Source organism: Sander lucioperca, chromosome 14 (assembly GCF_008315115.2).
Source record: "Sander lucioperca isolate FBNREF2018 chromosome 14, SLUC_FBN_1.2, whole genome shotgun sequence".
NCBI classification, from domain to species: domain Eukaryota; kingdom Metazoa; phylum Chordata; class Actinopteri; order Perciformes; family Percidae; genus Sander; species Sander lucioperca.
Window position 1 is genome coordinate 32,429,183 of NC_050186.1, and position 12,832 is coordinate 32,442,014.

The following is a 12,832-nucleotide window of genomic DNA, read 5'->3' on the forward strand; positions in this document are numbered from 1 at the left end:
AAAGTGTCGATTTCCTTCCTATCCTGAATTCATTCCTCTTGGTCTCATGAAATGTTGTGAAATGAGCACAAAGTCATTACATGAAACTATCAAAATCTGCTAACACCAGAAAGTAGTTTCAAAGAGGGTGAGTTTTACAGAGCATTGCATTCATCAAGATGAAGATACTTTTGATAATGTGTGATACTTTTTTGGTAGCAAAAAGAAATAATCCATGAAAAAAACATTTAACCTTTTTATGTACGGTCCAATGTCCTGTTTGTGCCAGGCTGCCAGTTTAAAATTTTTAAATAAAGTTCAAACGAACCAAATCGAACACCTAACTCATTCAAATGTATACAATGTAACCTGTGTGCAGTGTTGTAGTTAAGACCACCTAAACCAAGACCAGAGTGCATCGAGACAGAGTCAAGACCAAGACTTTGAGGGGTTGAGGCCGATACTTTGAGACTGATACTTTGAGGGGTTGAGACAGAGACTTTGAGGTCGAGACCGAGACTTTGAGGGGTTGAGACGGATACTTTGAGGGGTTGAGACCGATACTTTGAGGGGTTGAGACCGAGACTTTGAGGGGTTGAGACAGAGACTTTGAGGTCGAGACTTTGAGGGGTTGAGGCCGAGACATTGAGGGGTTTGAGACTGATACTTTGAGGGGTTGAGGCCGAGATAAGACCAAGACTAGACCAGTGCCAGATGGCCAGAGCTTTTTCTCCTGTTTCTCGCATTCCCTTTCTTGGGAGTTTGTGTAAAGGGGGCGGGGAGAAGGGGTTAACTTTAACAAATTTCAAATTATAAATTAGTCAAGTTACTGGTTGCATGTTAGGCAGGAAGTTTTACATCCAATTACAATAATACACAGGCAATTTAGTGACATCTCTGCAGTTGTGGTCTTGGCCGGTCTTGAAATAAAATCCTGTGTCCTCTTTTTTCGATACCGAGTAAAATTGCAGTCGATTCCGAGACCTTCAAAAAGTGGTCTTGAGACCAAGACTGGTCTGGAGAACTACAACACTGCCCGCTTGATCTATTGTTAATCTACACTGAAGCATAAACATTGATCCATTCAGTTGCGGTGCCATCTTTGGTGTAAAATTCAAAAAGATTCCTTACTCAAAATGCCTGGTTTACTGACAGCAGGACGCGGATCAGATGGACAGTGCATTTACCAAATGTTGCCGTAAAAGGCATGGCCTGTTGAGCTTATGAACTGTGAATTTCAATTTCAGGTAGATAATTACACATTGAACATACAGTATTTAAATGTTTTGAGTGAATTTCAAATAAACAGTAACAGTCGGAACACTTCTGGTCATGCATGAGTAATCTTACCATTGTTCATGTCCATAGAACGAAATTTGCCTTTCAAATGTTGTGCTCATTTCACAAAAAATCAATAACAATGATTATTTAAAATGTGGTGTTTGCATTAATATGCACAAGGTGTTCAACTCCAGACTGCGGAGAAAGCTGTCAGAAATGGATACAGATCATGATGGGAGTTGTGTTTAACTGCAGCCCGTCAGATTCTAGAAGCAGGGATCCATGATTGTCACTTTACACCCAAGGCATGGATAGAAATGGTCCCTTTACGTCAACTGATTCGAAAGCAGCGGAACAAAAGTGCAGCTTTTATTTAAAGTGCTTTTAGGAATGCTATTTGGAATACGAAAGACAGATGACATTATTCCTTTCAAGGAATTCACATTCCACTTTCAGGAGAATAAATATCATGTCTTTATCTTAATATCATGGCTGAGGCAAGATTTAATCTTTGAGAAAATGTGCCTCTCGAGCCAAATTCACTGGATATCAATGCAGAATCAAATCAATGTAAAGAATTGAATATATATATTCTAATTCCACATCATATTCTTTTAAATAAATTGTGCTTTGAATTATACTTCCTACACTGCTATATATCTTTTGCCATTCATATGAAAATAAAACAACTCACAGAATCATTAAGGTTCATGCCCTACACCAGACAGTACAGCAAACACACCAAAGCCAACTAGTCCTGTGCTTTTCATGCACCTAAAGGCATCACAAGAATCGGCTGCCACCAGTACAAATATTTTAACACAGATTTTTCTTAACGGTTTTTGCATTTTTTTTTCTCCTTCCTACACCAATACCAGTCGTTTCATTACATCTCAACTCCATTAAACTTAGAGTTGACAGCAGTCAGAGTTACACTAAGACAAAGGGCCAGATTCAGACACTTGTGTTTAAAATGTGCACGTTTGAGTTTCTTCTGTCCACACATGGACCAGTCAGTACAGTTAAATGGACGAACATTATTATTATGATGGGCTAGATGAAGCTTCTTTTTTCACATTTTACACTGCCTGTCAATAATTAGTTGCTTTAATTTCATTTCTTCTACTGTATGAATAAGTACAAAAAGACTTCATGTACTCTATCAGGACTCCTTAGAGCGAGTTGGGATGCATCAGCCACATAAACGCTGTCTTCCAATCTTTTAGTTTATTTGTAGTCGGTTTAAACCATGGTTGTGTTGCTTGACTGACAACATTAGCTGACAACATATTCTCACTCCCATCGCATCAAAAAGCGACGCTTGGTCAGGTGACTTTGGCGTTTGTTATCGACGCAAAGTCTCTGTTAGAGTCCTATTTAGATGCGCTTGGTTGGGACTGTTGGCGTCACTTTTTGGTGCTCTGGGTCGGGATGTACGTTTAACTGACATGCAGCACAAGAACGGGACAGTTAAGTTTAGGAAAAGATGGTGGGTGGGGTTACAAAATGTATGTTTCAGTGACACGCGGGACAAGAACAGGAAACGAACCCCGGTCTCCTGGGGGAAGGTCCTGTGTTGTTTGACCCACCCCCCCCAACTGCCTCCTTACGCAGATTTTTGGTCTTCCGTACTACTGTTTTGTATTTTTAGCGAATTGCATTCTTATTTTTTAAAGACAAAAACAGCATGGCATTCTGTCGAATGGTCCAATATGACATGATTTTAATGAATTTTGGTGTCACTTGAGAAAACGAATACGGATACTGGTTGTCTTTCGTACTACTCGCTACCGTTGTCTCTTACATCATCTCACAGCGCCGCGGAGGAGCTGCTGCTCTGCCCGGTGCGTCCCATACAGACGTTGAAGGGTGATTTTTGCGTCCTCATATTTGTGATATAAAAAAAACTTTAAACGTGTTAGGGTTAGGGAAAATTTTGACCTGAGGACAACACAAGGGTTAAATCGCCAAGTATTGACTCCAAGGTTGGGAATGAGTAGAGTAGCAGCTGTAGTTGTACGCTTAAGTCCCAGTCTGAATCCGGCTCTTTGTCATTAGTGAATGTACAGTAAACTGCCATCCAAGCTCTAATGGAGAAGCAGCACTTGATGGATTGTTAGGGACTCAGTCACAGCCAAAAAGAACACACGAGTAAGACATGGACACTTTAAGACAACTTCATCACTTCCTTATCGGTAGGTAGTAGGGAAAGGTAAAATACACAGTTATGCAGAAACGACAACACTTGAGTATGTTTACATTGCACACTAATATTCCACTATTATTCCGAATTTCATACGGGTCATGTAAACATGCATATTCTGTTTGGATATTCAGAATAAGGCCTTTCTCCGAGTATAGCATTTTCCAATTAAGAGGATATGCCGGTATTATTTGGGTTTTAGAAGCATTCTTTGGACATGTAAATAGGGAATTTGGACGCTGCGTCTCAATCTGGGCTTTTATTGCAGTTTGTGATAGTTTACGGCCTCTTGCCTGTTTACGGCTTACGGTCAGCTCTGTGCGTTGCTATGGTTACTGTACACAAACCAACCAGCCGACAGTTTGCAGGGCGGTAGAGATGCACGGCCAAAAGAAAATAAGGAGAAACACCGCTACTTTTAAACATTATCAAAGACTTGAATATGAACCGGTTTTTAGATATGCGCAAACATCGCAACTCCAATCTTTTTAAGAAGATGGATGAAGGAATGAAAGAGGGAGGCTGTGTTCACCACTGGTGGAAAAGTTTGAAAAAAATCAGGATGGGGGAAAAAAAATGGGAATATTAGTGGAATATTCACTTTCATAAGCCATGTAAACAGCTTAGTCAGAATACTGTCTTTTTCGGAATGAGGGCAAAAACCGATATATTATGTGCATGTAAACGTAGTCGGTGCGGTTAACGGGCCTGTTTGAGCACCAAGTTGAGCCCGTTCTATTCTACCACTCAACACCAGGGTTTCTACCTTCGCCTATCGGTTTACGCCATGTTGAAAACAGAGACCTGTAGATCTGCGCTGTCCTACATGGGCATCAACAACTCTTTATGACAAACAGAAAATGTGTAAACACATTTCCCTAGCACCACATATTCCAAAATCTAAAATCTAGCTACTGGTCGAATGTCATAAGGAAAGAGCTCATTTTGGTGTCTCATTTCAAATATTATTAGTGAGTAATGGTCTAAGGGGGCATATATTAAAATCAAATCAAATATTTCTCAATGTTTCAAGTATCCAAAAGAGTTTGAAAGGCATCGCTACACTGACTACATCAGTGGTTCACAACCTGGGGGTTGCAAGAGACATCTCAGGGCTCATGAGATGATTAACAGGATAGAAGAGCAGAAAAAAAGAGATTTCTGTAACACATTTCCCCCGCTCCCCATACTCTTTGCTCTAACTTTTTCTTTTTACTGAAGATTTGACCTCCTCATGCCGCAACAAAAAAAAACAACTTTAAATTAATTAACCTGAGAAGGAAATTGCTCATCCCCAACTCGTGTGGGAGGGAGAAATGATTATTGTTCAAATGGTGCACAAATGGAATAATAGAACCAGGTTCCTCCAGGTTTCAGTGCAGAGCCAGTTTACTGTAGGTCTGCTTCCAGCTCCATGCCTTCTCTATGATGGCTGTGTTTCAGCTGCAACGTTCTGTCTGAAACTCAATGAGAGAACAGCTTCACTCCCATTTAACAGTCTATAGCTGTCTGTACACTGGCACTACTGCGACCTGGGCAGGCTTCCTAATTAGCACCATTCACCAGCCAAATGCTGGTAAAATACGCAAGTGGCTGGTAGATTTGCTTCACTCACCAGCCAAAAAAAACACCGGTTAATCTATTGAGTGGCTGGTAAAAATGTGAGCATTCTCTAGCGTTTGGCTGGTGGATGAAAAAGTTCATTTTGAACCCTGGACCATGGGGCATCTTTTCATGCTTCAGGTCGGTTTTTCTTTCATGCTTGTGTAAAGCACTGTGAGCTCTGCTGAGCCGCTGTGTGGCCACCGAAGACACGCTGCATTATGATCCTCTTGTGTGCTCAGCAGAACACGTGTAAAATACCTTTCCTTCAGCAAACGCAGCGTGTCAATATCAGCCGTGAGCCTACATTCGCCATGAAGCATTATCAGGAATGTAACAATAGCGACACACTAGAGCGTGATTTATGCTTCTGCGTTAAATCGACGCCGTTGTTACATATGTAGGTACGTGGAGATACCGACCCTAGCCGTAGCCTGACGTGCATCTCTTGAAAAATGTGACCACACGTCACTCGGCCGTGGCTTGGTAGCATCTTATTCCCAGGAGAGGAATGAGATGCTGGATTCCAGGAGATCGACGCACACACCAACACACAAGCATAAACTTCAGCACACTTAAGTAGACTATGGAGAAAGCTCTGCGTGGAGCCTCCGCAGAACCATAAATCACGCTTTACTGTATCCTTAAGAATATGAGATCCACACGTTTTCTCTTCTCTGCCTTAACTGGGGTTTTGGATGGTGAGAAGAGACACACAGGGATCTATTAATGCCACAACTTTTCAATTATTGTTCAAGTGTTTGAGGTTCAATGCAAGAAACAAATCAAATATCTGAATGTGACTCAGCTCAATGTAACACAAAGCTTAAAATGACAACAAAAAAAACAGTTCCCGTGTGTGTGGACTATGTGCCTGTGTTGGGTAGAATCATAAAGGAGATGTATTGCACTAGCTAATAGATGTTTGGATTCATTTTTTGTCTCCTTTGCAAACTTTGTTAACCATTGTTAACGGTTTGGTGCATTCCCACTGACAATAAGCGCTACAGCAGCACAGAGCAAGGGGCCTGTGTTGTCAAGGGGGACGAAAGATTACAACAAAAAACACACACACAGCAAATCCAGTCTGAAGGCTTATCAAAAACCGGCCCACCACGCACGTAGCACTTTCTGTCCTGGTTGTCTTCTGAGGCTGGACTCTATACTATACTGCACTTTCATTTCACCCCCTCCATCTCGATGCTGCCGAGGTAAGCAGCAAATCCGCATGCCGCTACATCTTACACACTGCAGGCTATTCTACCTGGGCTGGTCACTTGCACATACTGGATTTGCCAATTGCACTGCAGGAAACACTGTGTCACTGTAATGAATGCAGAAGCCTGCATTCATTTCTGCCATTTATTGTTGATATGAAAGCCTAACCTCTACATAATGTGTGTGTGTGTGTGTGTGTGTGTGTGTGTGTGTGTGTGTGTGTGTGTGTGTGTGTGTGTGTGGGGCAACACACACCAGCTGTATGACGCGTCTCCACACCTGTATTATTTTCTATTTGAGCCCGCACCGTTAGTGATGCAGCCGGTGTGTGTTGCACTTACATTAAGTAATCACTACAAATGTTTTTATTTTTCCTTTTTGCACAATCTACACTGAACACATATTAAGTTAAAGTATTGTATACAAGTTCTTTTTTTGTATTTTCAGTGATTGAGTTGTGGTTGACCATTTTTCTGCACATCATAAAACTGATTACCGATATGCTTATGGGACTAAATATTAACAGTGGTTTAGCAGGCACCACATTCGGAATAACACTAGCGTCACCTTTCCATGTCACTTATTATAACTTAACAATGCTGTAATTTACAGCACCCTCTTCAAGTTAAAAGGCGAGGGGGGTTAAAATTCTGCTCAGGGCCCCCAAATAGGTTTGGGGTTGCCACTGGCTAAGTGTCTAGAGTGCATTAAATAGCACTGAGAGATGAAGAAATTAGAACATGGAACAGTCGATATTTTTCACTGACACAGATGTAGGCATTTGGGCTCTGAATACATGACTTCTTGGCAGGTTAAAATTTGTAGTTTACCAGCCCTTTGAGCCAAAAAGTTAACGCGGGACACTGCATCTAGTGTAATATAGGCTATTGTAGGGACACATAGGTATCATGGAGAGTATTTAGGGGGGGGGGGGTACTGTCATACTGTCACACATGCAAAACGGACACGGACACTGCCTACTGCCAAGGTCAGTCCTCCTGGTCCTCACTGTCCTGCCGTGCGTCTGTCCTCTTCTCTTTGTGACAGGAGAAAATCCGCCGCATCTCCTCTTCGTACCTGATGAAATTCTCCCCGAACCGAGCCCAGGCTTTCAGGGGCACGGTGATGGTGTTTCTATACGGCTGCCGAACCTCGCTAATTTTTAAAAAGATACCGTAGCGGTTGGAACCGACGTCGAAGTAAAACCTCTTATTGTCCACCCGAAAGGACGCAGCCTCGGGAAGCTCGGGGTTGTCGTCCTGGTTCCTGGACCCGGTTCGGCCGCGGTCGTCGCTCTCTTCGTCGCCGTAGTCTTCGATGAGCTGCGACAGCGCGTCCCGGAACTCGATGAGCCCCTGCGCGGGCAGCACTATGGTCTGCTCGATGCCCTGGCCGTAGTAGCCCATGGTGCCGTGTCCTTTGCTGACAGTCTGTCGTATGCGGAGGAACCGACCCCGTTGGTTCTCCTTCAGGTCCAGGAAGTACTTCCTGTTGTCTCTCTCGATGAACTCGCTCTTGAGGACGCGGTGGGCATGGTCGTCGGACACCGCGGAGCCGTCTGGGGACAGCCCCGCGTGCGGCTCCTGTGCTCTCCGGCGGGAGTCGCGCGCGCGGCCCTGTCCGTTGCTGCTGCTGTGCTCCTCGAGCTGCGGAGGCGCGAGGCCCCCCCGCAGTCCGATACGGGCGTAGTAATCGATGAAGTCTCCCAGGCAGTAGCGTAGCGCGGGAGCCATCGACATAGACAGCGTCAGCTTGCTCTTCCTGATGTTGTCGTGCCGGCCTCTTCCTATCCACACCTCGGCTATTTTCAGGAAGCGTCCGCGGATACTCTGCTTGACATCCAGATAGAAGCGTTTCTTCTGGATGTCGACGCGTTTGGAGGCCAACTCCTGGATGTCATTGCCCTGCTGCTGCTGCTGCTGCGATCCGGTCTGGACATATTGCTGAGGATATGTGGGTCTCGGTAAAGAATCTGATGCAATCTTACCCCTGCCTCTTTCCATCCCTCTGCAACATCCATCAGCCATCATGATTTATATTCCACCACTAGACAGCACAGGACAAAGCGATCCCCCCCATGCCACTGGTGCGACTAATGGACGAATAAAGCAGGCTTATTCATACAGCTGGGCTGGCGCTACAAACAAGTTAGCGAGGTGCCTCGAATGACCTAAAAATGGCAGCTAGTTTGGAGTCACCAGCTGATCGAGTTTCTGTGTCCCGAATAAAAGGTCAAGCTCGACTATTTAGCCCTTTCCACTGCAAACTTCCATCACCCCACTTGCCTTAAAGCTAGCCCTTTTACCGAGGGAGGCAGCCAGGGGAAGAAGCAGACAACCTGAAATGGGAGAAGGACGGCGTCCAATACTACATGAACCCGATGAACCCATCCACCCCCCCTCCCCGTCCTGAGAATACCTCCGTTAAAGAGACACGAGCGGCGGTGGGAGCTGTAGTTTTTTCTTTAATTGTTTATTTAGATTTAGATAGGGAGGGACAGTGCATATTAATGGACATCAGTACAAGTACACAATGTAAAAATGCTAGAGTTAGCACCATAGCTAATTTTCATCTATTGTCCCTAGGCAGATACATAAAAAGTAAAACATAAAAACAATAACAAGCATGCAACAGCCTCATAGTTTGAGAGGCAAGACAAACACTAACAACAACAGAACATGTAAATGTCACACATAATGAAATGGGGGAGGCAGTTAAGTGAGTGCAGCTTTGGTTTTCTAAAAGCCAGATTTTTAAATGAGTTTTAAAATTGATGTATGTGGGACGGTCCCTTATTGGGGGGGCAGCCAGGCTATTCCAATATTTATTTCCCTTTACTGACAAAACAGCTTGTCCAAATGTGGTGCGCCTAAACAGGTATTACACAGTCTCCTTTGGTGGAAGTCCTTGTACTACCACCACTCTCAGTTCTTTGAAAGAAGTCATTCAGTGGGGGAGGGGCTGGATGATGTATAGCCTTATATACAAAACAGGCATACCTAAACATTTAAAAATTCTCAAAACTCAATAGTTTGTGTTTTTCCAGTATGCTACAGTGATGAAATGATAATGCTTTTTTTATCCAAGATTTTAATGGCTCTCTTGAAGAGTACTTCAATAGGCTTAAGCGTTGTCATGCTAGTTAATGACCAATTTGTGAAACAGTACTCAGTGTGTGAGAATATCATGTGTGTATATACATTCTGGCAGCACTTAGACTAAGAAATGGCCTGATTTATTTGAAATTCTGTAGATTGAATTTAACCTTGTTTGCCACCCTTTTTACATGACTTTTGAAGGTTAAGTTAGAGTCCAATGTTACCCCCAGATATTTAAATTCCTTTACAATTTTTAGCTCCTCTCCTCTAAGCAGTCCTTCCAGAAAAATCCGGAGTTTTTTTGTGATTGTTGCAGGCTAAAATCCTTGATTATGCGGCACGTTTTCTTAAAAAATGGAAAAGATGGAATATGCGGGATATTTATGCAATTTTATGCGATGAAATTGCGGGAACTTGCAAAAACTGTGGTTTCATCGTGGCTTCATCGCGGGGTTTGCAGCTTTTCGATGATTTTCACGTCGCGTACTTACGTCACTTCATAACGTTCCCATGGCAACAGGGGAGAATGGCTGCTCTTGTGGGAAGTAAACGCAACATTTTTCAACTTTCTGCTAAGATATATGTGTGACTTTTTTGCAACGAAAATGCGGGGATTATGAAATCATGCAAGCCCCGCATATTTTGCACGGAAATCGGCAATTTATGCGGCGAAAGTGCGGCGTGTTTGAAAAATGCCGCCCCCGCATAAATATGCAGACTTTGGCTGATTATGCATTGAATTATGCGATCGCATAATCACGTTTTTCTGGAGGGACTGATTAAGGAACACATTAGACTGTGTCACCTTTGTGTTTTGTTTGGAAAAAACCATGCAGACGGTCTTGCTGGTGTTCAGATGGAGACATGACCTAGTAAGTCATCAATGTGGACCATTGCAGATTAAGAGTAGATGAGACCTCCTGATCATTTTTTCCATGTGTATAAATTACAGCATCATCTGCATACATCTGGATGTTAACATTTTGACATACATCAGGTAAGTCAAATAATAATAATTAAGTAATTAGTGAGAATAGAATTGGACCAAGTCTGGAGCCTTGGGGGACCCCTACTGGACAGCCAAGTTATTGTGTTATTAACACAGACACATTGCTTTCTACTGGAAAAGTATGAATTCATCCAGCGGAAAGCTTGTTCAGAAAAATTTTAATAATTTAGTTTTGATAGAAGAACATGACGGCTTACAGTGTCAAAGGCCTTCTTCAGGTCCAAGAACACAGCACCGACATAAGAGCTTTTATCCAAGGAGCATTTGATTTTCTCTAAAATAAGGCAATTTGCCGTTTCTGTGGAGTGATGGGCTCTAAACCCAAATAGCATGGGGTGTAATGGATTTCTGCCTATATTTAGATGTTTAATCATTAGCTTAGCAACCCATTTTTCTACTACCTTAGATACAACAGGTAGGAGGCTGATTGGCCGTTAATTGGCCATTTCTGATCTTTCCCCTGATTTAAAAACGGGACTGACCATGGCCACCTTCTAAGCTGACGGCACAATTGAATGTCTGAAGGACAGGTTGATCAGATTATATCGAGTATAAGAGAGACTCCTTGTGCCTTTTCATGAAGTTGGTGTCAAGCCCATAGATGTCCTGAGTCTTTCAGTGTCCTTATGATGTTTGCCACTTCTGTTTCCGTTATCTGGTCTATGAAAAAAAACGGTTGTGTATGAAAAGTTGGGTAATTTCATTGACAGAATTTATAAAGAAGGCGTTTAATTCTGTAGCTATGGTGTTAGGATCAGTTACCAGTTCAGTTTTAATTCTCAGTTCTAATTCTTTATTATTGTGATTCTGTTTTCTACCAGTCAGTTTGTTAATGTTTTGCCAGATTTTTTTCCCGTTCCCTTTAGCCTCCTCAATAATCTTGATGAAGAAGTTGGCTTTAGCTTGCCTTATTGTCTTTATTACTTTGTTTCTCATTGAAGTAAATTTTTGTCGGTCTGTCGTGAGGCCTGATTTTATAGATCGTTTCAGTAGCTGGTCTCTATCCTTCTCTTCTACATTCTTCATTTAGCCAGGACAGTGTGTCCTCCCTTAATTTCGGTTGGCTCCGCCTTTTGAGAAAGGGCCTCATAGATTCCTTGATTTTTGAAGTGAATTGGTTACTGTCACTCTCTGTGTCACCTGTAGAGAGGACTTTATCCCATTCCACCTCTCCTAAAGCTACCCCAAGGTTCTGCTGTTGACCAGTTGGGACTGCTTCATAATCACATGTGGGTTTTGCTGAAGGATGAAAGCGTTGTTCTGCTAACTTTCTGGTAAATAAGATTATATTGTGATCCGACAAGCCAGTCATAAGATTGTGTCTTTGTGACTCTTTCAGGTCTGTTTGTGAACAATAAGTCTATTCTGGTTTCTGATCGATGAGTTATTCTAGTGGGTTGTTCAATTAACTGTGTGAGATTATAGTAGTCTGTAATGTTCTTGAGATTTCGTCTTCCACTCTTATCATTCCAGTTGATGTTAAAATCACCCATTATGATAACCAACTCAATAATTGTTGAAGTCACAGTTATTGAGGAGAGCTTCTAGCTGATCATAGAAATCTAACTTTGCTGAGGGTTTTCTATACATACAAATCTGGGTAAATGACATTTCAGCAGACAGTGAAATATTAACACCAACACATTCAATATCAGTTCCCCTGGGCCATTCAATTTGTTTGCATTCAATAGTGCTTTTCACATATAATAAAACTCCCCCTCCTCTCCCTTTGTCTCCGTCTTTCCTAAAAGTATTGTATCCTGTCATAGTAATTAAAGCCTCAGGAGAGGAACCAGTTATCCAAGTCTCAGTCAGACCAAGGAAATCAATATTGGAATTTCCGAGTAAATGTTCCAGTTGTTCGCTTTTGGACGTCATACTCCAGATGTTTAGGTGTCCGCCAAACAGCCCTTTTGCTTTACATCCAGGGTCCCATACAGTTTTAGCTTGATTGAGCGTTTGAAATAACTTTGTAGCTCAGTGTTTTTTCATTACGGGATTCCTAGGTTTGTGTGATATAGTCAATAGTGCAGTATGACAAACTAATGGGAATTTTGGAGACTCACCACCACTGGGGATTTTGACCGTCTGCTCTGGCACCGCGTTAGCCTCCTCGGCTCTGCCGCTGGAGCTTGTCAAGCCAGGACCAGTTCTCACTGCTCACACACTCACTCACTCCAGCTGCATCAACATCATCATCCGCACAGATTCTACAACAGGAATACCGATTCATGAGGAGAAGGTGCAGGGTGAATTAAAATTCTGTTGTCAGACACTTAGAATATTAATCTGAGTCTGTCAGCGGCAAAACGAGCACTTTTGTGAAGGTAAATACAAGCTGCACAATTGTCCTATTAACTTACATTGTAGTTTGTTTCTCTGCTGCCGACTGCAGCGTTCAAGCTTAATACTGGACCAATGTCAAAGATTGTTGTTCCCATC

General features: G+C 42.6%; 1 protein-coding gene and 1 long non-coding RNA gene across 3 annotated transcripts in view; both read right to left on the reverse strand.

The window, feature by feature from the left end:
• Positions 1-8,735, reverse strand: part of purg (purine-rich element binding protein G) — a 27,601-nt gene extending 18,866 nt beyond the window's left edge. For both annotated transcript variants that reach the window (XR_004894963.1, XM_031287328.2), the window contains exon 1: positions 7,265-8,735. Coding sequence is in view for 1 of the 2 variants with exons in the window: in XM_031287328.2 (XP_031143188.2) it covers positions 7,273-8,313 (1,041 nt within the window). In the remaining variant the exon portion in view is untranslated. The remainder of the gene's footprint in view (positions 1-7,264) is intronic.
• On the reverse strand, positions 3,137-12,473 carry LOC116041437. The gene is made up of 4 exons (XR_004102955.1): positions 12,463-12,473; positions 10,777-10,784; positions 6,311-6,313; positions 3,137-4,370 (listed from the first exon to the last, which is right to left on the reverse strand). It is a non-coding gene; the product is annotated as an uncharacterized LOC116041437 (long non-coding RNA).
• Positions 12,474-12,832: the final 359 nt, after the last annotated feature.